The following is a 27,459-nucleotide window of genomic DNA, read 5'->3' as shown; positions in this document are numbered from 1 at the left end:
CACCTCAAATCCTCTCCGTAGCAATAGGCTAGCACAGAAGCCCAGGTAGTCTCTAACACACCTGTATCCACCTGTCAACATCTCGGGTACACTTAAGAAATACCATCCCTTCACAATCAACACAACCTTCTCCAGGAGGCCTGCTCAGAATAAGGCCACATGCAGTCATGTTACATGTACATGAATGGTGTAATTCCTCAAACAGTTCGGGAGAACAAAAAGGGCTGCTTTTATATTACAGCAGCTACACTTGAGTGTAGCCCAAGCAACATTTTCATAACCATGTACAATGTACATGTATATTTACAACTCCTTGGAGAAACTCTTTGGAAAAAATTCTGATGAAAAAATTTGCTCTGGAACATTTTTTCTTCTTCAAATTGCTTGGTATTTTCGAAAGAATAAAAGATTTGAACACCTGATGTTTACATGTAACTGTACTATTTTCCTTTTCACTCATCAACAAATACCAAAAATATATTGATGGACTAAAAACATCCACCTGCCTAAATTCTTATGAGCACTGTTGCACTTGCAAAGCATTCTATCCAAAGCCATAATCCAGCTTGATATAACATACAGCCAAAGACTGTGATTGAACGCAGAGAATTCTGCAGAAAGAAAACGCAGCAGTCAGTGACAACACTACTATAAAGAACATCAGTTTTTGTATGGCCTTAGTTATGCTTGGCAGCTGTTCCCATAAGCTTTCGACAACCATCCAATGCGGTTTTATAGGCGGAATCGGTCTGGTCTGTTGAATAATTGATTATGTGAATGTCACCATGTCCTTTCTTTGCATGGGTTTGCATTGAATCCTGTGCATAACAATATCACAACTCCAGCACAATGGCCATCAATAGTTCTAGGGAATTGCAAGTACATATGAATCGCCCACCCATACTGGTTTAGTCTGGATTCATTCCTTGAAACTGCAAGCACGAATATCAAATTTCAACTTAAAAAATGGTACCAACACAGAGTTCTGTAAATATTTAACAATGTTTTAAGAGCAAACGCCTATCGTTCCTTTTTTTCAAAAAAAGTGTTCTGAGAATAGAGAAGCAAACAATGAATATTTTATATCAACCTACTGAAAATGCAAATCAACAGCATATAACCTAGTTTAGAGGAAAACCCTCCCTAATTAGCCCCGCAAAAAAAGCACAGATATCGTGCATATATTTGGCTAATAGGGTAATCGATACTGACAAGATGTCCTTAGCCTAGCCAATCCAACGTTTGAGCTTCAGGACTCTTCAGCTTCAAGCTTTATCAACAAAACTGCATCATAACCCTGCTTTGAAGTGCAACAAAACTAGACTGACCAGGCCATAAAAACATAAATGCCTCTGTAATGGTATCATAAATAAATTCTATAAATCACTCAGAGGACCAACAGCTCCTGACATGGAAACTTCAAAAGACAAGCAGTTACGGTTAACCATAGCCTAGGGCAGAAAGATCAGGATGACTACACAGAGGGATTTTCACCCTCCTTCTTTGACATGAAACAAGGCAATAAATCCATGACAAAAGCAAACCAGTGGAAAAAAAAAACTCCCATATAATGAGAATCAAAAGAAGAATTCTGACTACAACACTAAAATAAAGCTAAATGACCTAAATGGTCTCTCAGCCATGGAACATAATTAAGCTCATGAAACGAATAACACAATGAATATAACTTTAGTTTATATATACTGTAATTTGTCCCTGCACATCAAATCTGTGCATGACTGTTATTGTTGTATGTTTTGTGTAAGTGCATGTGTATACACTGTAAATGAAACGTAAAAACAAAGGTTTTTCTAAATAAAGAACTCATGCGACTTGGTCCCTGACTATACTGGAAATTAAATCTGCCGTGAAAGAAGGAAATACTTGCAGCAGAGATGGAGATGATGTTTAATGAACAATGGCGTTTAGCTTTTAAGGAGGTCTGCTGTGAAAGTTTCAGCCCTACATGTGTGTTTGTTTGTAGTCACAAAAACTTTGCTCCTACACACACCTTCACGAAGTAGTTTAACGTTGTAACTACATGCCCCAGTACTATGACGCAAGGCATTTCATTGGAAATGCTTGAAAACAGATATCTGCCAATCAAAATCATGTACTGTCTAACATCTTTTATCAGTGACTGTGTGTAAAACAATACTATTGATATATTAGTATTTATACTAGTATATTATTATTGAACTGTACAATATGCTCATGTTTCCAGTTTTGCTTTGTTTTATTTTGTTTTTTCACACAAACAGGTAATTTTTATGCAACACATACAATCAACTGCACATATTATACTTTTCTAGAGTTGTTTCACTCTATATGTTGTTGTTCTCTTCAGCACACTAAATGCAATGCAATATAAAATGTACAAGTATGCAGTTATTCAGTGAAGAAATATTTAAAAGATGTTCAGATTACTGTAAAGAGGAAATGCCTATTCATGAGATGTCGTTCATCACTGTACCCAGTTATTATGACATTATTTTAATGTCATGCTCAATCATGGGTCTGCCGTTGAGTTTTTGTCCCCAAGAATCATTTTCCAGCCAGGAAACCATAAAATGACCCTCTCTGCAGGCTGCAGCTGTCTCCTAATACCATCTAGGATCCAGATCTCTCAACAGGACTGTAAAGGGAGTGGGACCTGCTTAATTAGGGACTGGTTGTGATCAAATGACCCCTGTCCACTGGGAATGTCCAGCATACAGCCAATAGAGGATAAAGGACTCTAGCTCTATGGTCAACCCTTACAGCTGGGCCCCTAGTGCCCCTACACAGGGTTCTGATCAATGCAGGCCTGAATGCACATTAACAATGCATGCTGATAGCTACACTTCCACCAGTTGACCAGTGGTCTGAAGGAATGCCCGCTGTTGCTGTATACAATATCTGTATACCTGTTTCCACTCAATAAAGCCCACAGTCCACTGACAATTACAAAAACTAGTTCATAAGCATTGACATGTTCTAAACATCAACAAAACCAACATTATGATGACAGCTGTTGGGAAACTCATTTTCATGCTCTTTTATTCACATGGGAATTCATGCGCGCATTCTAATTTTCTATCATACCAATTTTTGACCAGTCAGCCGATGCTTTTTTAAAAATTCCATGTATCCTTCCTCATCTCATCTTCGCCAAATACAACTTCCTCATATACATGTATAAGAAACCGCTAAAACCTTACAGTATGCACCACTAACCGTTACATTTTAACCACAAGCATTTCATTAATACGTGTACTCTTCATATACATATACAAATGCAGGTAATACAGACCTGTGTACACACAATACATACAAATACATGTACATGTACATCCAGTATACCTGTAGCTTGAGCTACAGCACTACATATGCATGTCAGTTAATTGCATGTACAGTTTAAGGCTTGGTTCATGGATCATTACAGCCAGAGGACATCCCTGTGAAAGAATTATAATCTGGCCAGCAATAGATCAACTAATGGCTCCATGCAATCATCATAAACTCTGGACATCAATATCTTAGGACCATGTACATATACATACATGTACAAACCCCACTTTTATGCCAGTATCGCGTCGTGAGCACAGCCATGTCTTCTATAAATACATGAAAGACACACTTAATAATTCATAAATGCACACAGCACACGCATCTGATCGACTGATCTCCAAGCCAGGGGAAATCTATGCATGCAGTCACTTTCATCCAGTATGAAGACAATTTCTTGCTCAGAAAAGACATTTCTGGAAAATGGTAATTTCGATCAGCGCAGTGCATGTTCTACGAAGTGCCAATGTTTGTCTTCACTGGACTCTTATTCACATAGAATAAACAGAAGCTTCAGAAGATGTAACTATCTGACAACAATAATGGTGTCCTGCAACATGCAGATCTTGATGGATGCTTCCTTTCATTTGAAAGTGAAAGAAAAAAACCCATGTGACATCAAATCAAAGACGCACTAACAAATACAAAACCTGAATCCTTTATACCAGTTTCTAAAGGTCTGTTTTAAAGACAATGTAATAGTATTACCACTAATTTACTCCTTATACAAAGACTGTACTGTGATGTATACATTTTGATTTTGTGAGAAGATCCATTACAAAAATGGGAAGAAAAACAAAGGCATTCTGATGTTATCTAAAGAAAACCCACAATTTAGTGTTTTAAGACTATGGTTAAATTGCATCAATTTTTTAATTTAAACTGTCTACCAATAAGTAATTTGTTCCCCAACCAATTAAGAAAAACTTTAGCAGAGGAAAGATTCACAGCATGAAACAGCCAATGGGGTTGAACAAACCAAAGTGGAGGATTTCAAAAAGAAAAGTCATAAATGGATAATGACTTATTGCTGACAGTGGCATTAACAGCTTGGTATAATCAATACACATGTAATAGGATTAAAACCATAGGAGATAACAAGCTGTTATGGAACTGTTGGTTGGTCTCAATCATTATTAGTTGACAGAGTAAACAAAAGTGTGAGATCTGTCTGTCACAAGATGACAACATTGACACACACCCCAGGGGTGTAATCAACCGTTGCCAGACCCTTCAGCCAGGTGTTAAGGCCATAGCAGTCAAAGATACACTACACAGTTATATGCAGACAAATAGTGCTTTAGCCCACTGATCTGTTACTGATATATATTTATATTAATATTAAGTGAAAGAGAAGAGTTGTTCAATGCAGATGATTCTTATCACACAAGGTAACCCAATTCATTGATGTACAATATGTAATCACACATAAAAGTACATGTAGTAACATTCTATACTACTGTAGTGACACTTCCAAATATACAACAAGAAAAAAACTTAATACATAAAATCTGATTTAAAATTTTGGCCTAATCATGCATAACAGAAGGATACCAAATTTAAATTTACGTATAAAAGAAAATTCTTAAATGCTGATTTTGGTTCTGAATATCAAAATTAATAGTACTTCAAGCAATGACATGTTTTTTTGTTTTGTTTCTTTCATTTGAATAAAATAGTCATTAACATCACTTATCGGTACATACAACTTGTGCATGTATTACATCAACTCAGGTTTAAAGGATCTATTTAAAATATATTATTACATTAGTGTACTTAAAATTTGTTTTAATAACTACAAAGACGTAAAACTCACCGATTTTCTCAATGACAAAGTTGGCAGGCGGTTTGAGAACATGTCTCCCCCAGGCTGTGCGTACATTTTCCAAGTGAAGGTCCTCTCCACCTACCAGAAGTGTGCACGGCTCTACAAAGCCGAGGTATTCCAAGTTTTTTACACTCTCTACAAGAGCCGGGTTCCAGTAGCAGGTTCGGTTCCGAACCTTAAACTCTTCGAAAATCTCTTTCCCATTGGAAGAATCAATTTTTCTTGCAGAAGGAGGTTCCTGTGAACGCTTGTCCGAGTCAATGTGTTTTTCGGTGTCCAAAATTTCTTGACCTGTTATGGGATCTACTACACGATTATCTTTTTCTTTCTTCGTTTTCAGACTTCGGTCGGGTCCCAAGACTATCGCAATGCATCTCGCGGTAACAGGGGAATTTCGCTGTCCCGTCCGGTCTGTTCGAAAGGAAATACCGGCCATGGTAGCGGCTAGGAGTTCCCATCAATTTACCCCGTTCTTACAACACAGTACCTTTGTGAACTGCATCTATTTCTGCCTCCTGTCGATTTCAAATACGAAGAGTTTCACACCTGGCAAAGCACGCGCGTGCTCACTGTTTACGATGGATAAAGCGCCCTCTGTCGCATAGACATCGCGTTCAAGGAAAGGCAACTCTGTGATAATTCCTTGCAGGTACCCTTTGAACCAACCCCTTATGATTCACGAATGTAATTAGTTCACGTCAAACGTTGGTTATGTTTATCCGACCTCCTAAGCAGTGCCTCACATGATAAAATAATGTACTATAACGACATATTATTATTATTAACTGTTATCTACAGCACGGAATAGTTTTCCATTTATAGTCCAAAATGCATACATTAAAATCTTTGTACTAAACCCACAGTGCATTATCTTGATGACATATATTTTTTTATAATTTGTAAATATTCCAAGGCTTGATTTAATGTTGATATTAATTTCTTCTGGTTTGAAAAAGATATTATCCAGCAAATATTTAATTAAGCGTCCTATACATAAGCGGTATGTTCAACTTATTTTTCCTAACGTATAACCAATGCGGTGGCTGTGAGTTCAAGTCCAGCTCATGCTGGCTTCCTCTCCGGCTGTACGTGGGAAGGTCTGCAACAGCCTGCTTGTTTTTTTTTACAAGACAAAAAACCAGGCCTATCCAGACACGCGCTAAATCCCCAAAACTTCTGCATGGGGGGGACGAATTAAGACATTTAATTCGACATTCTAATCTATCTCATTTGTGTTTACGCCATACTCAAGAATATTTCACTTATATTACAGCGGACAGCATTATGGTGAGAGGAAGCCGAGCAGAACCCACGGGAAACCCACGACCATCCGAAGGCTGTTGGAAGACGTTCCCACGTACGGCCGGAGAAGAAGCCAACATGAGCCGGACTTGAACTCACAGCAACCGCATTGGGGAGATGCTCGTGGGCCATTGCCTCGCGTTAGTGTGCCAATCCCCTCGGCCGGAGAGGTTCCCCAAACCGCCTATACTGTTTTGAGTCCATGTACTGACTGCATTTTGTGTAAGACAGTACATTTATATCGAAGTTTTAATTAGAAGTATTCCAGCGGTGATTATTTCAGTATTGTATAGCATTTATATACGTATACCGTTTGCCTCAAGCAAGAAAGGTTTACCAAAGTTCCATTATTGGGCCTGTATGCCTTTACGCAGATGTCGAATATATCCTAAACATTTACTATACTGGTTAGTCTAGTTATGATGTCTACGCTTTGTGCCACGCAAACATCCACGCTATATGTTACAAAACAAGGTATACTGTCATGCATTTGGACAAGGGGCAAATGCTCCACCCTAGCCATGAACGTGATACGCGGTAAGTCTATTCTTTTCATGCATGAATGGGTGCCCTCTCTCGGGTAATGGCGAATAAGGTTCAGTCTGGATTGATAGTTACTGAGTTAATCCTACGTTACCACATTGCATACAATCGTCATCACAACGGCAGCCATGAACAGCCTTCCAACCTTCTTGGGAATTTGGTGCAGGCCTTGTCCTTATACAAAGTCAGCTGATATTCAGTTGTCTTCCATCAAGAACAGTTAAGGCAATTAATCATGGACAACGGTTTCTTATTTATTAGTATTATATATATACACAACATTTCTATGATACTATTCAGATAGCATTGTTTGCAAGTGATATACAGTAAAATTATGCTTTTTTCGGGTCACCTGTATCAGCTTCTAAATAAATTATATTCCACTAATGTGTAAACATCAAACTCGGACTTCAGGTGAAAATGTGTCATAGGCGGGAAAGTTTGTTGCAGTTTGTCGAAAGTCGACGGTTTACTTCGAGTCCTTCAGTCTCTTCCATGTGCACACAGAACTGACCGAAGTACGTCATACAATTCTGAGAAAATATTCTTTACTGTGCGGAATGAATACCTAATAAACCAAATATCTAAATGTATACAGTGCTTACATAGTCAGACAGGTTTAGATGTCCTTTTAGAAATTGGATTAAGTAACAGTATTACTCAACGGTAAAGAATCTAGCTCGAATCCTACGTACTCAGGAGTTCCCCAGGGCTCTGTACTTGGTCCTTTGTTGTTTCTTATCTTCATAAATGATATAAATACTAATATTCAATGTGACATAAATATATTTGCTGACGACACATCCTTGTTAGAAGAAATTAAAGAACTACCAGTCTCAGAAACTAGACTGAACCGTGACCTTAACAAGTTAGCATCGTGGGCAAATCAATGGTGTGTCACATGCAATGCTCTTAAGACAGTTTATTTACTTGTATCATTAAAGGGAAATCCTTCCTATCCCAAACTGTATCTTAATGGCACGGAGGTGAAGAGCGTTCAGTCCCACAAACACCTTGGGATCTTTTTACAACACAATGGGAAATGGGACGAACACATTAGAAACTTAGTTAATAAATGTAACAAAAAACTGAGTATTCTCAACCGATGTAAGAAATGCCTTACCCGAAAATGTTTGAAAACTCTATACTTCAGTCAAATAAGATTTACCATCGAATATGGTGACATCCTGTTTGACAATTGCGGTTTAGTGTTGTCTCAAAAACTTGAAACAATTCAGCGAAGAGCTGCTCTTCTCTGTTCTGGGGGCCTACGTCGGACATCGTATAGTAAATTATTAAATGAACTAAGATGGGAACCGCTTTATGTGAGACGTAGATCCCACAGAATTCTTCTCTTCCATAAAATTATAAATGGGCTATCGCTTCCTTGTTTGAAAAAATTACTACCATGCGGAAATGAAGCTGTCGCCAGTACATACAATCTAGGAAATAAGCACAACATCCGTCTTCTCAAAGGTCATATCCAGTTGTACATGTCATTTATTCCCAAGATTGGAATTCAATACCTCTCCACTTTCGTCACGACTCTCTAGAAAAGCTTAAATCCTATCTCAAACCTAGTTTTGTTGACAGCATTACTATTTCCGTACTGTACGATTCTTTTGTAACATTTTCCTCGATACTGCATTGTAGGATGCGGATGGGACTGAGCGCTCTTCACGCAGACTTATTTACCAATGGCCTTTCAGATGACCAGTCTTGTCATAAATGTAATTACAAATGTGAAAATTCTCATCATTTTCTTATTGAATGTCCCGCATATGCCGCTCAAAGGAAGCACATGTTCGACAGGTTTACTAAAACGATTTCTCCAAATGCTCACTTATCTATTTTCCTTCCGCATTGCTCAAAACATATCTCAAATATTTTATTTTTTGGATCAAATGACCTATCTCTTGAAGACAATAAAACCATATTCTGTTCTGTGCACAAATTCATTCAAGATACTCGAAGATTTATCCATCGTACTCACCAAGTTGTTCAAACAAGCTCCTTTTAAGGTACAAAGTGCTAAGACTGAAACCCATTCTTAAATCTGTTATATAATCGGTACTTAATGAAGTATATGAGTGTGTGCAGTATTGGACGCCTATGTGTATTGTAAATATGTTATTCTTCACTATCAAGTTTTGATTATATAAATGTATGATGTATATAAGTTTGAGGAGACCCCCTAGTGACCCATGGGTTGTGGGATATCCTCAGTAAACAAATAAAGAATTAAATTAAAAAATTAAATTATTATCGTTAGTAGGGATTACACTTTCTGAATATAGCACAGATTCTACTGCTGAAAATTAGCTGAAACCACTGTGGTTTTCGAACCAGCGACCTCAGAGTCAGGCACCAAATCGCCAGTAATACATGCTAACCAAGGGAGTGGTGTCATTTGTGATCACTAGAGGGGTAATGCATACTACCTTCTATTTTCTGGAAGGCCTGTTGGTCGAGTGGTCTAGACGGTTAACATCTATTGCTGGCGATTTGATGCCGGACTGTAGTCGCTGGTTCGAAACCATCAGTGGTCTCAGCTGATTTTCAGCACTGAACACTGTGCTATATTCAGAAAGTGTAATCCCTATTAACGATAATACCATATACTTACATACTTAAATCATACATTCAATATGGGGCCTCTGTGGCTCAGTTGGTTAGCGCGCTAGCGCAGCGTAATGATCCAGGAGTCTCTCACCAATGCGGTCGCTGTGAGTTTAAGTCCAGCTCATGCTACCTGCGGATGGTCGTGGGTTTCCCCCGGGTTCTGCCCGGTTTCCACCCACCATAATGCTGGCCGCCGTCGTATAAGTGAAATATTCTTGAGTACGGCGTAAAACACCAATCAAAAAAAAAATCAAAAAAACATATATTCAATATAGGTTCTTTTTAACGATGACGAAAAATGTTCCATTAATGTAACTATTATGCCTGTAATATACGTTGACTTCATTGAATAAAGAGGCCATATGTCTTTAAGGAAACATGTCGGTTCGGGAGAAACAGATCGAGCTTGTAAAGAAGTTTGGTACATGTAACCACAAAAATCGGTGTCAGGCGCAGTTGCAGTGGACTTCGGATATGATTAAACCTGTTGCGACAATATGTTTTATGAATGTTTGGCTTCTTTACAAAACGTTAATAAATCGATACCAAGGTTAGATACCATGTTACAATGTATGGTTTGACGGAGGTTTTATTAGCCACTACACCATGCAAGCATGTCCGCGTATTCCGTCCTCCATAACCCTTTAACCACTGTCATACACAACAAATATTTTTGAACACGTTGTAATCTAGCGCCGTTCAAATGAACAATCGAATGATCGCTTTACAGTCGATCGGTATAAGACAGCGACTTCATCTCTGTCCAACGAACAAAAGTTCCCAGTGTATACACGATTTAAATTTGTATATCTTAAGATGAATTCGTAGTAAACGCTAAAGAAATACTGCTTCTTGCAAAATCATGCAAGCGATAAGTTTATATCTCTCAGCCGAAATTATATCAGAGACAAAGAGAATACATTTATTGTTTCTCATCCAGGCGAGACTTTATATCTCAAGACATCTATGTTTTACGCCATCCACAAGCAACTAACTCACACATCAGTTGGTTGACAGTCTATATTTCTGCATGAAATAACTTAAGAAATATATGATTAAGTGTTTTAAAACAAATTAGGTGGAAAGAGTATATGGGACATACTTTTGTTTTTTAGTTCTAAGGGCCTTGTCATCGTTTACAGCTATATTTGCATAGCAGTCTATATATACCGGGTTACCCATTTGTGACTGATCATAGGCCTACTTGTTTGACGTACATGCGTAATCGTACTATATACGATTTGTCAAAAATATGATTGTAGACGGGAATGAATAAAGAATTCATTTAGGTTGTTCGTGGCGTATTTTGATTGATAATGGTCAAAACACAACAATACGATGCAGACCTTTTGCATGATGTGCCAGTCTGTAGGCACGTGGGCTGAATCTGGTTTTAATTATCAGATATAATTAAATAATACTGAATAATAATAGTTGTGATCTTTTCCACCAAGCATGTCGATAGCAACCCGATAGCATCGCACTTTCATTAGTATAACGTGAGGTATAAGGTGGCTAAGAAATGTTCAGGCATTTCCACATACTGACACTGTATGCAGGAAGAAATACGAGTACAGCAAAACATTCTGAATATAAATGCAAAATTTATAAATGTGTAAACAGTGTGACAGCTGTTCCACGTATGTCTCTCCGTGCGACATTTTTAAATGACCTGAAATCCTATTCATAAACTTTGTACTTTTTTTCGATAAGTAGTACGTCATTTACGGATTAAAGTCTTCACACGCCGTTTCACGGGCTGTATCCCTTGCCCGGAAGAGTTGTTTCCCCTTTTTCGAGCTACAGAGACGTGTTGAGTCAAAGGGATATGATGATCCAACATAAATAATGAGCAAAACTGCACTTTTATTTAACATTTGTAATAAATAACAATTAAATAAAAATATGAAAAAGCAAAGACTTAAATTGTGCATGTATGAATCCTTGCTTTGCTCGGCTATTTGGGAATGATGAACAGCTAAAATGCTGATGTTCTCCATACTATAAAGTAGTATCCACAGGCCACACAAATTCTGTAAATAAAAAACAAATGAAGAAGGAGATATTAGTATGGTACACCCTGGGACTAATATAACTGTTATATTACAAATGTAAATGTGAACTAAATGTTTAAGGTAATATTTAACTTATATGACTTTGGTAGTGGACAAAGTCTTACATTCTTTATCATCTGATTTGCCATGCGGCTAAACTCTAATAGTGTCTTTCTCTGTTTTAATTAAGTTTGTAATTTACTGGTTGATTGATTCATTTGTTTGAAGGCTGTACTGAAGAATGTTACCTTAAATAAAAATTTAAAAAAAAGGAAGAAACTGTATAAATTTCAGAGGTGGACTTACCACTTTCTAGATTCAAGTCAAAAGGTGATGTATGAATATGAATATATTCACTTGGGCGCATCATACTGTTGTCATTGTCTTTCAACAAGAAGTAAATTATGGCTGAGAAAAGATAATTATATATCATTAAATACATAGTTCATTTATTTTCATGTTTTGGTTTATTTGTTTAGTTGATTGGTGTTTTACGCCGTACTCAAGAATATTTCACTTATATGACGACGGCCAGCATTATGGTGGGAGGAAACCAGGCAGAGCCTGGAGGAAACCCACAACCATCTATATGCTGCTGACAGACCTTCCCACATACGACCGGAAAGAAAGCCAGCATGAGCTAGACTTACAGTGACCGCATTTTTTTCATGTTTTGTATGTTAAGTATTAAAACATCACTGTTATATGCTTTGCAAGCTTTTTCTGTCATGCCATAATATTTAGACTGAAAATTAAAGGGGTACAATTTGTTGATACTGTATATAAGAGGCAAGCTTTTCATGTAATTTTATTCCATGTGAAGTTTTATATCATACTACAGGCACACCCCAATGTTTCAGCATTTTATGAATTGTATTAAAAGGAAACTATTTTTGCTTCAGAAGTTAAATAAAGACCTCACTGTGACAGCACAACTAGTTCATTTAATTAAATTAAATGCTGTATTCACTTGAAACTCACCTGAAACAATAAGGTACAGTAATGAAAGCCGATGTGTTTTTGACCCTATGACTTTGGAAATATATGGGGAGGTTGGGTGGGGTTGGTTTATCACTTCATATAATAATTAGCCGTGGAGTGGTATTTCTCCATGGTTTTTTTATTTCTCCATGGCTGATAGAAATACGTACTTTCTGCATGTTGGATGTTTGCTTAGCAATTGCTGAATGTTTTACGAAGAGTTAGTGTGAGTACAGCTTGGTTTAAAAAATAAAAACATCTATACTATCAGACCAGTTTACCATACATGTAATCAAGGTTATGTTGTGAAATGTATACATGTAAGCATGCAAAGTGAAATTGTATAACGCCACGCCCTCTACGCCTCCAGTCCACATGGCATTGAACGGGGCAGTGTAAGGGCGTGGTCACAATCTATGAACAGTCCATGTCTAAATAAAAAAAAAAGCTTTTCATCTATTACATCTACCACTGCGTCCACCAATTCATGAAACATAGTGGAGTGCACTCCAAATATCCTGAATATGTTTATGTTTGTCAACAATAAATTTTCTGAATGGGCTCTCTCAAAGTGACATGCAAAGTTACTACCAGTTCTGCTCAGAAAATAAAACTTATGATGAAAGTGATTTTTAAAGAAAAAGGAACATTATACCTTGTTGAGGAAGAAATTCTGGCACATGGTCATGTAGATAGTCCAGCACATTCTTTAGATTCAGCTGTGTGAAGACCAGAGGATGATCATGTATACTAAAGCCTGGTAAAAGGTGCATCACAATGTATATAGGCACAATATAAGGCCTTCAGTTTGTAACCTCAATTCCTAAACCATGTGTGACACAAAAGGGCACCTTTGAATGTAATTTATGCACAATAATTATTTCAGCTTTATTTGGAGATAAATAATGTTCTGCGAATAATCTTCAGTAGACATAAGATAAGAGAGTCACAGTGGTTTCATTTATCATAAGCTGTGGTATTTATTTATTTGATTGGTGTTTTATGTTGCTAGCATTAAGTGTAGCAAATATGACTTTCACACATGAACATGTTGCAAAAGCATACATCACTTCTTAAAGTATTGGACAACCACCTGGTCAAGGTGATTGTCTTTCAATCACTAGCACACACATGATGAGGTTAAGGTTCAAACCCAGCCTTGGACATGGATTTTGTAGATATATTCCCTGCTCTCATTATTTGTGGGGGTTGGGGACAATAATCAATAAGCATGGTGTGGATATCTTTACGTCACACATGAGACCTAAGTTTGTCAATAACTTGGCAAAGGTCAGTTGTTTACCCCACACACTTCCCCCACTCATGAAACTGGCTGACACTGTATAAGTCAAAAATTCTCAGTATGGCATTAATCAACAACCAAACAGATAAATAAATGCATATCATTCTCACTGATGGTTTCCTGTGAAGGTACACTCCGAGTCTGTACACCTGAATCAGCATATCAGCAACAACCTTATACGTCTCCTCTGATGGCTCATATTGCTCCAGGTTCATGGCTTCAATATCCAGAGCGCGATAGCTCCACTGACTATACAAGCGATCTGGGATGTTGCTACAGTCAAGGATTGCTGATGAACTTAATATTATTCACATATTAAAGTGATCAGTGGGAACATGTCAGTTATTATGTTTTGTATAACTGTTACATAACCAGGGTGGCACAAAAACATGCAAAAAGAGGAATTAAGTTTATACTATTTAGCTATTAATAAGCCTTTAGGCATAATCCATTTATTTTTGTTTGAATAATCCTAGATTTCCTTATTGTTTCTGGACACCTAACTTTTTGTAACCAGTGTACTATTATGCAATTATTAATGAGAAATAGGTCCTGAGATTCTCTCTATTATTTTGATAAAGCATGTATGCAATTATTACAAGCAGAGCCTTCTGGCTAACGAAGTAAGCAGTTAGAAAAGGTTAATATCAAAAGTATTTCGGTGAATCTTTTAACAACAACAAAGGATATATCATGTGTAACTCCCAGTATCTTCGATTTTGATATGATTGAAAACTTGTCTTGCTCAGACTGGTGCAGGTCTTTAACAATCTTTAACAGCATGTCCGATGATGTCTGGAAGTTTATATTTACATGCTGATAAACTGAACTGTATATAAAAAATGGCAGATAATTCAACTTCAAGTATTTTAATGGTGTACATTTAAATAATATATATATATATATATATATATATATATATATATATATATATATATATATATATCCAAGTTAACCTTGGACCATTTAGCTTCTTTTTTTCTCACATGGTCAATTAACAACATACTCATATCTTTACCTTTCCAGAAAGCTGGGAAAGAAATGTAATATTCTGTTGTCAGCACTACTAATATCTGTCCCAAAAATTCGAAGAATTAGGTACCAGTAGCACCTGAAAATGGAACTCCAAGACTGGAAGAAGCTAGTAGGCTACAGGGTAAGTTGATATTGTTTTCTGAGCTCATGAATTCCTTACAGTGAACAGAACAATAACAATACCTCTATTATATGAACAATATGTTGATGGTAGATCAACAGTAAGCCAGTGATGGCCTCACTGTGAAGAGCACTTTGGAGATCTTTGAAGAATTTCTTGTATTCATCTGTAAAAAAACAAGCAAAAGAAAAGAAAAAAAACAGTAGTAGCATTCATATATTTATGAATAAAGATCAAGAAAAAAAATATCACTATCACACAGTTTTGCAGAAAGAAGCGCATAGGAAGGTCATGCACTTCTGCAATTTATTAATAATAGGCATGTAACAGCCTGATGCCAACCTTTTAATCTTAGTTTCCCTTTTTATAGGGTTAAAAATACAGTGAATACAAAGGGAGATTACTCTTGGAACTGACAATTTATTTTGTTATTTATTTTGCGCTGAGAGTACGCGGGAATCACCAAAACGGCTGCTAAAATGCAATATACTTATGAATAGCTCCGTTTTAAGATTTAGGGAAGCAAGAAGAGCAAAAAATCGTCACTCACTGCCCACATAGTTCGGATCCTGTGACTGTGCGTGAGTGCGGAGACGAGAGATATACACCATTCTGTGAAGGAGGTTTTTCTGCATTCAGATTTGTGGGCAAATAGAAAAAACATCAAAAAGTATTTAGTACATTTTCCATGCAATGCATAAGTATCAGTTGTGAAAAAAAGAAACAACAACATAAAAAAATTTTTCGAGACAGAAACACCATCGCACAGTCGTTGATGATATTGTTACCGGTAAAGAAAGATGTTGGTTGTTGTCGTTACATTTTACAAAAAGAGATGACTTTCTTTCATGTTGATAAGTTTTGAAATAATCAATGTCTTCGAAGGGAAATCATCACCATCTACCTTGTTTGCATTTTCCAATTTCTCGTTGATAATACTGAACAGTGTTGGTTTCCGCCATTCCATCTCCGTTCCATCTTCAGTTTGTGTGCGCGAAGAAGCCATCTTGCTTTACTGTGACCATAGCAACGTGACATGGACGGCGAAACCGCTCCGACCTCCCTGAAAACAATTCCCCGAGATTGTGTGTGGGCCCAATGTCAAAACGCAATGTTCTCGTTAAGGTGATAGGGGCCTATTCTCCAGTAGTAGGACTGAGCCCACATTCATATCTAAAGGTTTCAGCAACTGGAAAGAAGCACAGGGCATTTTTAGAGAACACGAAGCTAGCGAGTGTCAAAAAGAAGTCACCTAGATTGGTTCATTACTTTACCAGCATGCAGCTAATCGAGATATTGGCGAATCCCTCAGCAAAGCGCACGCTGAAAAAAGGGAGATCAGATAGACGTATTAGACCTATATAGCCAACACAGTGTATTTGAAAATATACGTCACTTAGGCCTATGTCGACAAGGTTTAGGCCTACGCTTCCACAGTGCTGATGAAGGCGATGGTAACTTCACGCAGCTTTTCCTTTTGCTTGGTAGGCCTAAGTGAAGTAGGCTAACGATCCTTCGTTTCTTTTACAGTGGTGATAAAAGAAATAAAAAAAAGGTATATCGCATGACATTCAGAATGAAATGATTGTTTCCAGACAGGTCATAAATGAAAATCCTAAGTCTATATATCCATCGCCCCGCATTTTAGTGCATAGGTTTTATGATAGTGGGTATAGGAGAGTGTTTTCTTGTCCGCAAATATTATCGAAGGTTTACAAAGTAGATAACATCACCGCTGGAACTTTGGTAAAAGTAATACTGGACGATCATTGTCGAATGAAAGCGCCAATAGGAAAATGCAGAGGGCAATATGATGGCAGGAGCAACATAAATGGGGAAAAATCCGGCGTGACCGAGCGTTGTTCATATTCAAAAGGCAAAGTTACTTGACGTAGAAGATTCAACGTTACTGCGAACACCAAAGACGCAATCGCGATACGAAAGGACAGGGCATTTCCCATGGTCACCTCGGAGATCCACAGGCAACAGTGCTTTGATCGTATCATTAATGCAATTCAAGTGAGGTTTGGTCAGTTGAGATCCAACAATATAGAAACTCCAGGATCTGCTTCTGAATGCCTGTAATAAGTAATGCCTGAGTACAGCCGCAACTAGAGGCTGTGACAGCATTCTACACATCAGATTTTGATAAAGAGAGACTATAGGCCTAAGTACTCAGTTAGATACACCTCCTGTAAAATTTGCTGCACGGGAAGAATCGCCTGTTGATTTGAAGTTTCTGATTTCCCATATTCTTGTATGTCACACCATGAGCGGACCTTTTTCTCCGAAGTTTGAGCAGTTTTTCGTCTAATCCTTGTTATGCTAGGCTATTAATGCAACAACCGAGAGGCCTTTCTCTGCTCTTCATGGGTTAAAAACACACCTGCGGTCCAACATGACACAGCCTACCACGGTCCATTAGAAAAATCTTGAACGACGGTAAATCATTAGATGTTGAAAACTTTCAAAAATTTGCAAAATTTGCGTAACATAAATATTCTGTATGGTGGCTTAACATGCGTGATATTTAGGTTTGTATACATATTACTGAATAGAAGATGTGCCATATTTTCTTGGATAATTTCCGACTCATGAGAAACAGAGCACCCAGATTAACGTGGTATTGACAGAGTCCCCTGTAACTTCAGGCTATGTATGTAAATAACAGAACACAAAAATTAAACATGAACTTCGCCTCCAATTAAATTTCTCTCTCCCTCTCTCTCTCTCTCTCTCTCTCTCTCTCTGCCACACCCTGGGAAATTCAATCCTCTTCTTTTGTTAGATATCCATTTCCTGACCCACATAAACCTCGGTTTCCTCCTTCGCATCGGTTTGCCACGGCTCTGAAAAACAAAAAGCAAATCAAGATAAGTACATTGTTGAATGTTATTTTCACTTGTAGGTATATATACTGTTTACAAACAAACAAAAGGCAAAGGTTGCAAATTATTTGGTAGTCAGTATAAGAGCTGATTACTTGAACTTTGATAACTCTTCGTACACTCAGTTGTGGTGTAAATCATTCGTTTCAAGGACTGGCAAACACCATTTTTCTAAACATCATCATCATCATCATCACCCGTCGTATATATGTAGGCCTTCATGTATATGTATAATAATGTCTCAAGGGTCCCAGTCATCTTATACGCCCTCTGTTGTACCCTACCCTATTGCTTCCATGTTCGTATTTCTTCACAGTGCCATGCAGGATTGACTCCCCCCCCCCCCCCACACACACACACACAGCAGTAGGCCTACATGCTTTCAGGGCTCAACCATACAAAAAACACCCACCCCACTCTCCACCATCAGCAACCGTACATTTGTAGGCCTGTGTCACTAATTTTCGTAAATTGAACAAATGAGTGTTATGTTGCTATTCCTGTCACGATACCAGAATCGAGGGACGACGTTACACAATGCATATAGCAACCTATTTAATCAAACTAATTTGTATGATATAATATGCAAATATCACCATATGGAAAATAGGCCTAATACCATTTTCTGTGAGTTCTATATTAAGTTTGGTCCCAAGTCGCGGGATGTGTGTGTTTTATTTATTTTATTTTTTTTTATCTTTTCTTTGTACTAATTCCTACATGTCGGCACTATAGACCCCTGCGACATCTCTTCGCACTACTTTAAACTTGTCCATCATATCATTTTGTGTGTTCAGTCCTACACTGCTTATATGCTGTTTATATTGTCCACCTGTCATATACTTGTACGTGCTTAACTTTCCTATGACAGGTCGACTTCAGTACGAGCAAGGTGAAAGCAAACTCATGGGGTTTAAAAATGATCACCTTCACTAACCTATATATAACAATATAACATGCGTTGTATAATAGTTATGAGCTTTTAAGCACAAACACATATTTAGGCCTGCACAATACATTAAAGGTGTTTGTGAGCCGAAAGCAATAGGCGCCGAGACACGCCCAGTCGGTCCAGCAAGAAAGTTCTAGCCTATATATACCCTCTGTGTTGTTTTATTCTATGCACGACATGGCCCCAGCATGCGATTTGAGATTATTTCGTTTCATCCCATCACGTAAACTTTAGCTCTTACAGTATGAAAAGAGATGTTTTTCTCCAATCCTCTCATTCTAAAGGATAGTTTTTTTCGTGAATAAAGGGTGTGTAAGTGTTTGCTTTTCAGGCAGGGTAAACTCCACTACACGAAGATTCCGGTTGTCTAAGTCTATATACTTATACGTCTGAGACGGCGATACATGTACCAATGGTGTAACCGTTATAGATGTACATAGGGTTACAAGGTATATGTATAGAAATCTTTCAAACCCACAAGATAAAAAGTTGAAGAGATATAAAACGGGCTGGGGAAATATATGTGTACTTGTTTAAAAAAAGTGCTGATGTATTTACTGTGATCCTAACAGTGCTTAAATGTGGGTTGAACTGTTGGCATGTTTGTTAAGTCATTAACTTAGTAACTGCAAATCACGTTCCACTCTCAGTGTAGAAGTTATATCATACAGCTACTGGTTATATAGACAAGGACAAATACTTCACGTACTATACATGTTTATATCGCTGATATTGTTTTTCTTCTTATTGCTTTTACCAAAAATTTGGTAACTCATTAATGTAGGCCTGTATATATACATCATCCAAATTATACAGATGATTTGAAGTTGCGTTGCATGCAGATCAAACATGAAAGGAGACGAGGCTTTCTCCCCTTGAATTCTACTCAATCTCACACAGTGTGGATGCTTCTTAAAGCACTATATAACCGCGATGCTCTTCTGTGGTGTTTTATAGCTGCGCCTACGATTGCCAAGGATATTGTATATACTTGCATGCCTCAGACATAAAGGTTCCTACGCGATCGAATTGCAGACTTCATCTATATTAAGAAGACTGTTCATGATGGGGGCTAATTATCCAGTCCTGAAGTATGCAACTAAGCCCGAAATTTCCGTTATTGACAGTTATAAAGTAATGTTAAAGTATATAAGAAGAATATATATATATATATATATATATATATATATATATATATATATATATATATATATATATATATATATATATATATATATATATATATATAGACACACGTGATTAGCTATAAGATAGGTTGACCATCTTCTCTGCTATGCATATCTTCCACATTCTGAAACCCGTGATCTTAAAGAAATTTTGGATTCATATAACCTCATTGTATGAGGATAATAAAGACCACCACGTAGTAATTAACCGACACATCCACTCGGACAGAACGCGAACTGCGCATACCGCCATTTTCGAGTCTCCGCGTTGCTATATATAGTGTGAACGCCGCTGTTCTTCCGAAAATTATAAGATCATCTTCTTTTTTCACAATAGCTGCTTATATAGTTCCTGCTGTTAAATGATAGAACACAAGTTAATGTTAACACTCCCCAAAAAGTTATCAGTCGCCATTTTAATTGTGTAATCGTCTTGTTTCAATCCAAACGTTCCACGAGTTTATTTTTTTCGCGACGATGACGAGTGTGAGGGCGACTCGTATGGCCGTTAGCAAAGTTTGGCTTGCTTTCAACTAGACAAGTATACGTTTCTGTACATTATGACGTGAATTATCTTATGATAGTCCACGAATAACTAGGTGATATCAGAATTATCTTAGGATTAAAGAAAACAATTAAAGGAAACATGTTCTTGTGTAGCCTTTGACAAGTTGGAGACAGCATATTAGTGGAAAAAGTCGGATTCCAGGTAAAATGAAAACAGATCTCAGATCTAATAGGTGATGTGAATTACATGTGCAGCTAGGCTATTGTGACGTTTATAGCCACATCGACTCGAAGAAGAGTTGTCTTTCTGATAAATTATTCACAGATTAATGTTGAGATATGGCGTTCATTTTCAAAGACAGTATATACAGAGGGCATATTGATTTATGCAGTTTTCATAAGAGCGATTTCTGGCAACTTCATTTTCGAATAATGTAACGTGAATACATAGATTTATGACTTTTTCTGACAACTGCAATTTCGGAGAAGGTAACTAGAAAACACTGATTTATGAAAATTTGCTAAGTGGCCACTGACCCCGTCGAAAGTCAGATGACCAGAGAATGGGATTCTGTGAATGTCAGTCTACATTGTATGTCCAAAATAAGTTTGCACGCCTCCACAAATGCACAAACCATGCAAGCGTGTCGCGTGACTTAATTCCTTTTACAATAGGCAATACTGATACGAAGTTTTCTCGATTGCACATGTATATGCTCTTTGCCCATCAAATGGATAAACGCTTATACAACGGTATAATGCCGTGTTCACGTTTGAATGCGAGTTTGTATAGGCCTATGTAGTTAAATAAAAGGAAGACAAATGAATACAAATCATATAGAGTTTTCCCTGACTATCTTCATTCACCTTAACTGAATTGCATTGAATTAGCGACAAGTCAATATCAGCAGATATGTATGTATGTATGAATGTATGTATGCTTGGGGATTTTAACGTCGCACTTGACAATTTTTCAGGCCTCTTTCGATGAAGAGTCATTAGGTGTGTGTAAATATATTGTGTCTTATGGCAGGGCGGGTCCTTGCCGCCAAAGTGCTGCCGCCACTGTAGTATCATGCCGAAGGCCACAAACATGATAGCCTGACCCGTCACATTATACGGACACCAGGCTAACCAGTCATCTTTCCTTGCCTAGCATCTTAATGCCCAGCGCCAAGCGGGGCAGCAGCAAGTATATTTTTTAAAATCTTTGGTACGACCCGACCCAGATTTGATATCTGCAGTTAGCAGATATGTAGGTCAATATATTTACTTTTGTGCACAACTTTTAATTTATTTACACAGAGAACATTTTCTGTGATGGTAAAACAAAGTCCTTATATATACGACCATGCTATTTGGTCGTGACAGGGCTTGAATGGCTTATATTATTGTTGTATGATCATGGGTTGGGACAATGCTGATTTACCACCTCACGTTAACACTACACCACAATCTCGCGGCAGGGTATATAAGAAATCATCAGTATGGTTACAAGTAGGAAATATTGTGAGGATAATCATATCTATATTATATTGCTGTGAATCAAGCATCTAGTGAAAGAAAATGCTGGCCCCGGGATCACGAAGCGATCTTAGACTTAAGTCAAAATTTCAAATTACTTTAAAATTGCTATTTCTTACGTAACAAGGTCAAAACATTGCTTGACAATGTAAATTCTGGGCAAGTTATTATAAAACAAATTTCAGCTTAAATAACAGAAAGGAACATACCAAGTCTAATAATTGAAATTTTGACTTAAGCCAAGATCTCTTCGTGATCCAAGGGCCAGCTTTACATATACACTGTAACTGCATGGTTAAGGACATTAGGCAATGCTTCTTCATTTATTTTTTCTGTAAACATACAGAGCATTAGCCTATACTGTTATTTGTAACCATTTCTCGGGTAAAAGCATTTACCACCTTATTTATCAGGTAAAGAAAAAATCCATGTAGGTTCCCATATCCGCATCCGCATATATACGTGTCATCTGTATTTACATATACACCCGTATGTACAAACATCGTAGAATTTATTGTAGCAAACCCGTTATTTCCGCCTATCTTCACACATAGGCGTTAAAACATTTCTTGAATTCCTTTAAGGGTAGGTTGATCAGGTTAAGTGGACAAGCGCATCCGGTATATATAATTATTTATATTAGTTACATGAATGCAGCTCAGGTTTGAATATATAACGGGTCACTACAATTCCTGCATACAGGCGGATTGCTGTCTTTACAGCACTTTGACTGCGTAAACACATTTGACTGGTTTTTGTATACCTTTATACAGCACTCAGACTGCGAAAACACATTTGACTGTGTCAGACGATATACTTTAACAGAGCCTTGCTTATGTCTATGACTATATGTACAGTTGGCTGTAAATTTACAATCTGCGACTACTCTGAGTTACTTTGACCCATGCAGAAATTATTGATTATGACAAGTAGGGCCGATATTCAGTGCACATTATTACATGAACTGCCCAAACGAGCACCGTCGATCGCCTATGACGCAAGACAAAAAGTACAACGGTGAGCATAAGCAAACACATTTTCTATAGTCACCCTATTTCATTTAATTTTTGCGACACCTGGTCGGCTCATTTTAGCCAATATATATGTAATGAGCAGGAATATTGAGTTCATTTTTCTCTCACATGGTTAGTCCATTTAATGAACAACATACTCATTTCTTTACTTTTCCAAAAGGCTGGTAAAGAAATGTAATAATCTACTTTCAACACTACTAATATCTGTCCCAAAAATTAGAAGAATTAGGGTACACATTTCAACACGTTCTTTTGTAAAGAAAGGGAGGAAAAACTATGTACTATGTGTCATAAGTGAAACGCGGTACTGTTCGCATTGGACGCGGACTATTTAACTTTCTTTCTATAGCAGTATACCGAATAACAGATAATAGTGTACATCGATATTTCCCGCACGTTATATGAATTAATGGAATGTGAGAGGGAATATAATATTTCATGTTAAGCAACCGCGATACGTGCGAGAGCTACTAATTACACACGGGGAATATCACATGTATATAGCTCTGTTCGCTGATTACTGCCAAATCACCTGACAAATCTGTTTAATGTTCACACTTGGCAGATATAATGTACATCAACTTGACGCTAATATCACACGGGGATGTGTGTGTAACTTTGAGTTTTTCTCTGAGGGTATACCAACACTTTAAAGGGGAAACGCCCTTGTATAAGCAAGCACAAGGCATATATAATTGGCATATAAGGGAAATGTAAACGCACACCACATAATTGCTCACGAGTTCAGTCCACTATTCATATTTCTATTCCATTCTGTTTTTTTTTTTTTTTTTTTTTTTTTTTTTTTGGTCATATAACACCTTGTGTGCTCTTTCCGAACGAATGTAATCAAGTTAACGTGTTGATTAGGACATTATATGAATTAACTCTATGTTGTACATGAGGTATTATGAATTCTACTTGGTTATATAACGTCTTGTGTGTTCTTTCCGAACGGATGCAATCAAGCCGTGCAGTAAACGTGTTGATTAGGATATTTTTTAAAATTTACCTCTATATATAATACAACGAAATATTTTGAATTGTACATGGACAATTATAGTCGGGAGTAGTATAATCTTTCATATCAGTATACTAGATCACTCTGAAAAAACTTTTTTTATATCACTATACATAACCAGTCTGCTCAGAACGCAACCAATCGTATAGGTCATTCTGTTTTTTCTTTCCTAACTAATCCTGGTTAGCCTTCAGCGATTCTCTGCTCGTCCAGTCGACTGTAATTCTTCATTTTTGTCACATATTTGCAAGGTGTTCATTCCAGCATATTCGGAAAAATATAATTATTCTATGTAAACTGATAAACTTACACTTTTTGTGAATCCCTGAAATTGGTCAATCCAACCATCGTAGTTTTGTCTTCAAAACCAAATGTATTCTTTCATACACGAAATGGTTAAGGAATTTGGGTATACAGAATTAGTGGCGCCTCCTATATATATTCCTAGTCTGAAGCTATCTGTATTAACTGGGGACAGTTTTGGAAATCACCTGGTGAGATAAGGCGGATAATCGTCAAGATAAGAGAATGCACATTTTAAAACACCAGCATAATTCTCTAAATTTCTGTGTCAAAGGCATATATCTTGGTCGAAAATTTATCAAAGTTATATAGCCACAAAAGAAATGGTTGGATGTAGTAGTAGTCCGCCAAAAATGCACGCTCGATCAAAAACGCCTATTTTTCGCTCGAAGGAGGCAGTGTGTTTTTAATTTACAGTAGGAAGACCAGCGTTAATCAGAAAAACATCTTTACTGAAACTTTCATGTGTATATTTCTACGTGCTGTCAAACTTTCGTTTTGGTTAAACTTTATGTTCAGATGTAAAACGTAAACTTTGTGCAGTGATCAGTTCTGTCATATTTTGGCCAGTTTAAAATCCATATTTCTGCCATAGTCACTCAGGAATCCTTCATACTACAGTGGACTAACGAAGTGGCTGTGGAAAACAGGTTGCACCTCGAGAAAGAGTTCGAATCATGTACTAAGTAAGTGTTATCATGAATAAGAATGGATAGTTTTTACGGTATTATATAACGTAACGTAAAGCAACTCACGGGTCAGAGGGACAGCAAAAAATAAACCAAAACAAAATAGTGACCAAAGACTTTAAAAATGGAATTTGCCGCTGTCAATCTTCCCGCTCAGCACTGAGAGCTTAGAGCAAGGAAACATGACTTGTTGGCCCAGTGTAAGTATAATGTGACTGGATGGGTGTCATGTCTGTTGTCTTTGGCATGATACTTCAGTGGCGGCAGCACTTTGGAAGCATGGACTCGCCCTATCACAAGAAGATTATAGCACACACGCCTAATGACACCTCGTCGTCATATGTCCGAAAAATGGTTAAGTACGACGTTAAACCCCAAGCATAAATACATACATAACAGCAATCAGCCAACTGGACGTTCAGGGACAATAATTGCAAGGACAATTACCAAAGCGATGTTTAACACAAGCTGCCAAACAATGAAGGAAGTATATAAAATATATATATGAGAAGCCGTCAATTTAGTTTTCAAAGATGTTGGAAAGACGCAAGAAATATTCTAGACGAGTGAGTGAAATCAGTATTCAAATCGTGTAACAAGATAGAATATAAGCTGTCGGTAATCAAAAAATGTATCTCAGTTGCGCCTTGATTGCAACTGCTCATACGTTCGAACTGGCGATTTAATTCAACACAATGAAGATATGGCCACTAGCCCCAGTTGAAGCGGTTTAAGTCCCAGAGATTCTGGACGATCTGTTCATATTCACATGCAAGAGAATTACACACATTGTAAAACTTAAGACACTTAGAGTGAGGGCCTTTGATGGAATAACCTTGAGACACCAGTTTTTGCAGTAATAACTTGTGACGTTGATTAAAATCGTCACCTAACACGCCATACGCAGAACCCTTCGGTATATTACTATTCAAGTATAAGAATAATTTGCAATATCAAAATTGAAACTATACTTCTTGTCGTAAAAGTTTGTGAGCGGGGAAAAGTCTTGGTCTTTGTATAAATACAGGTCCAGATAAGATATACCACCTGGAGAGTCTATAGTTTCCTTTAAACCCAGCAAGGGTGCATATATATCTTTCGCAGCGTTTGCCATATATGGATTGTGAATTAGTGAATGAGAAAGATCGATAATAATTCAGCGAAGGTGGATATATACCTGTCAGATACCTTTGATTGTTTACACCTAGCAGGCCATCAATATACCGTTTAGTGAATGAGAAAGATCGATGAGTAATAATAATTTAATAATTAATAATTTCCGCATACAGATGTATTCATAAGGGAACATGTACAGGTCAGATAAAAAAGGGTAGGGTGCCTTTGGTGTTAATGTACCAGTGACCATTTTTGTATTGAACACCGAAACATTTAGAGGTTAAAGTCTATCAGTTATGTTTTTTTGAGGAATAGTTGTACAGACAGTAGAGAAATCCCATGTGGGGATGCCCTTATACTTGTACTTGAGCGTCCAATTCTGGAGTTGTTAAGAATGTATACCTGGATATTTTTGCAATTGCAAGACATTTTTTCTCCCAAACTAACTTCTTCTTGTGTCTTCATTAAGAGAATATAGAGTGGCCTTTTCGATTTAGCTTATTTTTTTTTTTTTTTTTGATTGGTGTTTTACGCCGTACTCAAGAATATTTCACTTATACGACGGCGGCCAGCATTATGGTGGGTGGAAACCGGGCACAGGCCGGGGGAAACCCACGACCATCCGCAGGTTGCTGACAGACCTTCCCACTTACGGCCGGAGAGGAAGCCAGCATGAGCTGGACTTGAACTCACAGCGACCGCATTGGTGAGAGGCTCCTGGGTCATTACGCTGCGCTAGCGCGCTAACCGACTGAGCCACGGAGGCCCCAGCTTATTTTGAAAATAGATTTGGGCACCGTTTTTCTTAATGGTTCGAACGTCCAAGACATACCTCATCTCTTACTTTGCGTTCACTTTAAGATACCTGTGTAAGGTATACCTTTCAGAGTGCTTGGCAGGTTTCTGCCGTTGTTATGTACATAGGTGTTGACAGAATCTTTCTCTATGCCCTATGTAAGAGATTAAGACTTAGGTTAAAGCATAATAATAATAATAATAATAATAATAATAATAACAATAATAATAATAATATAAATTATGAAGTTGATTTACTGTTATCTTGGTTAAATTTGTCCTCAGGAAAATATCTGATGGGTAATATATATACGACGGCATAATAAG

The 27,459-nt window shown here is 37.4% G+C and overlaps 2 protein-coding genes across 3 annotated transcripts in view; both read right to left on the bottom strand.

The window, feature by feature from the left end:
• LOC135475891 (uncharacterized) overlaps positions 1 to 5,691 on the bottom strand; it is a 48,202-nt gene extending 42,511 nt beyond the window's left edge. For both annotated transcript variants that reach the window (XM_064755842.1, XM_064755850.1), the window contains exon 1: positions 5,144 to 5,691. In XM_064755842.1, coding sequence (XP_064611912.1) covers positions 5,144 to 5,591 — 448 coding nt within the window. In that variant the 5' untranslated portion in view covers positions 5,592 to 5,691. The remainder of the gene's footprint in view (positions 1 to 5,143) is intronic.
• A 4,940-nt stretch (positions 5,692 to 10,631) lies between these two features.
• Positions 10,632 to 16,137, bottom strand: LOC135461243 (testis-expressed protein 47-like). The gene is made up of 8 exons (XM_064738248.1): positions 16,021 to 16,137; positions 15,667 to 15,745; positions 15,179 to 15,282; positions 14,651 to 14,755; positions 14,071 to 14,229; positions 13,313 to 13,376; positions 11,983 to 12,084; positions 10,632 to 11,655 (listed from the first exon to the last, which is right to left on the bottom strand). The coding sequence occupies exons 1-8, from the start codon at positions 16,120 to 16,122 to the stop codon at positions 11,624 to 11,626; spliced, it is 747 nt and encodes a 248-aa protein (XP_064594318.1). The 5' UTR covers positions 16,123 to 16,137; the 3' UTR covers positions 10,632 to 11,623.
• Between the last annotated feature and the right edge of the window lie 11,322 nt (positions 16,138 to 27,459).

This window comes from Liolophura sinensis, chromosome 1 (assembly GCF_032854445.1).
Source record: "Liolophura sinensis isolate JHLJ2023 chromosome 1, CUHK_Ljap_v2, whole genome shotgun sequence".
Classification (NCBI taxonomy): Eukaryota; Metazoa; Mollusca; class Polyplacophora; order Chitonida; family Chitonidae; genus Liolophura; species Liolophura sinensis.
Note: the sequence above shows the minus strand (reverse complement) of the source record. Positions and strands in the feature narration are given on the sequence as shown.

Bases quoted from the DNA above. Each gene is read 5' to 3' on its own strand.
- LOC135461243 (XM_064738248.1), bottom strand. From the start codon at position 16,122: ATGGCTTCTTCGCGCACACAAACTGAAGATGGAACGGAGATGGAATGG. The intron at 15,746-16,020 runs GTAGATGGTGAT...ATCTGAATGCAG, and splicing joins AATTGGAAAATGCAAACAAG to AAAAACCTCCTTCACAGAAT. The intron at 13,377-14,070 runs GTGAGAATGATA...GTCTTCACACAG, and splicing joins ACCTTCACAGGAAACCATCA to CTGAATCTAAAGAATGTGCT.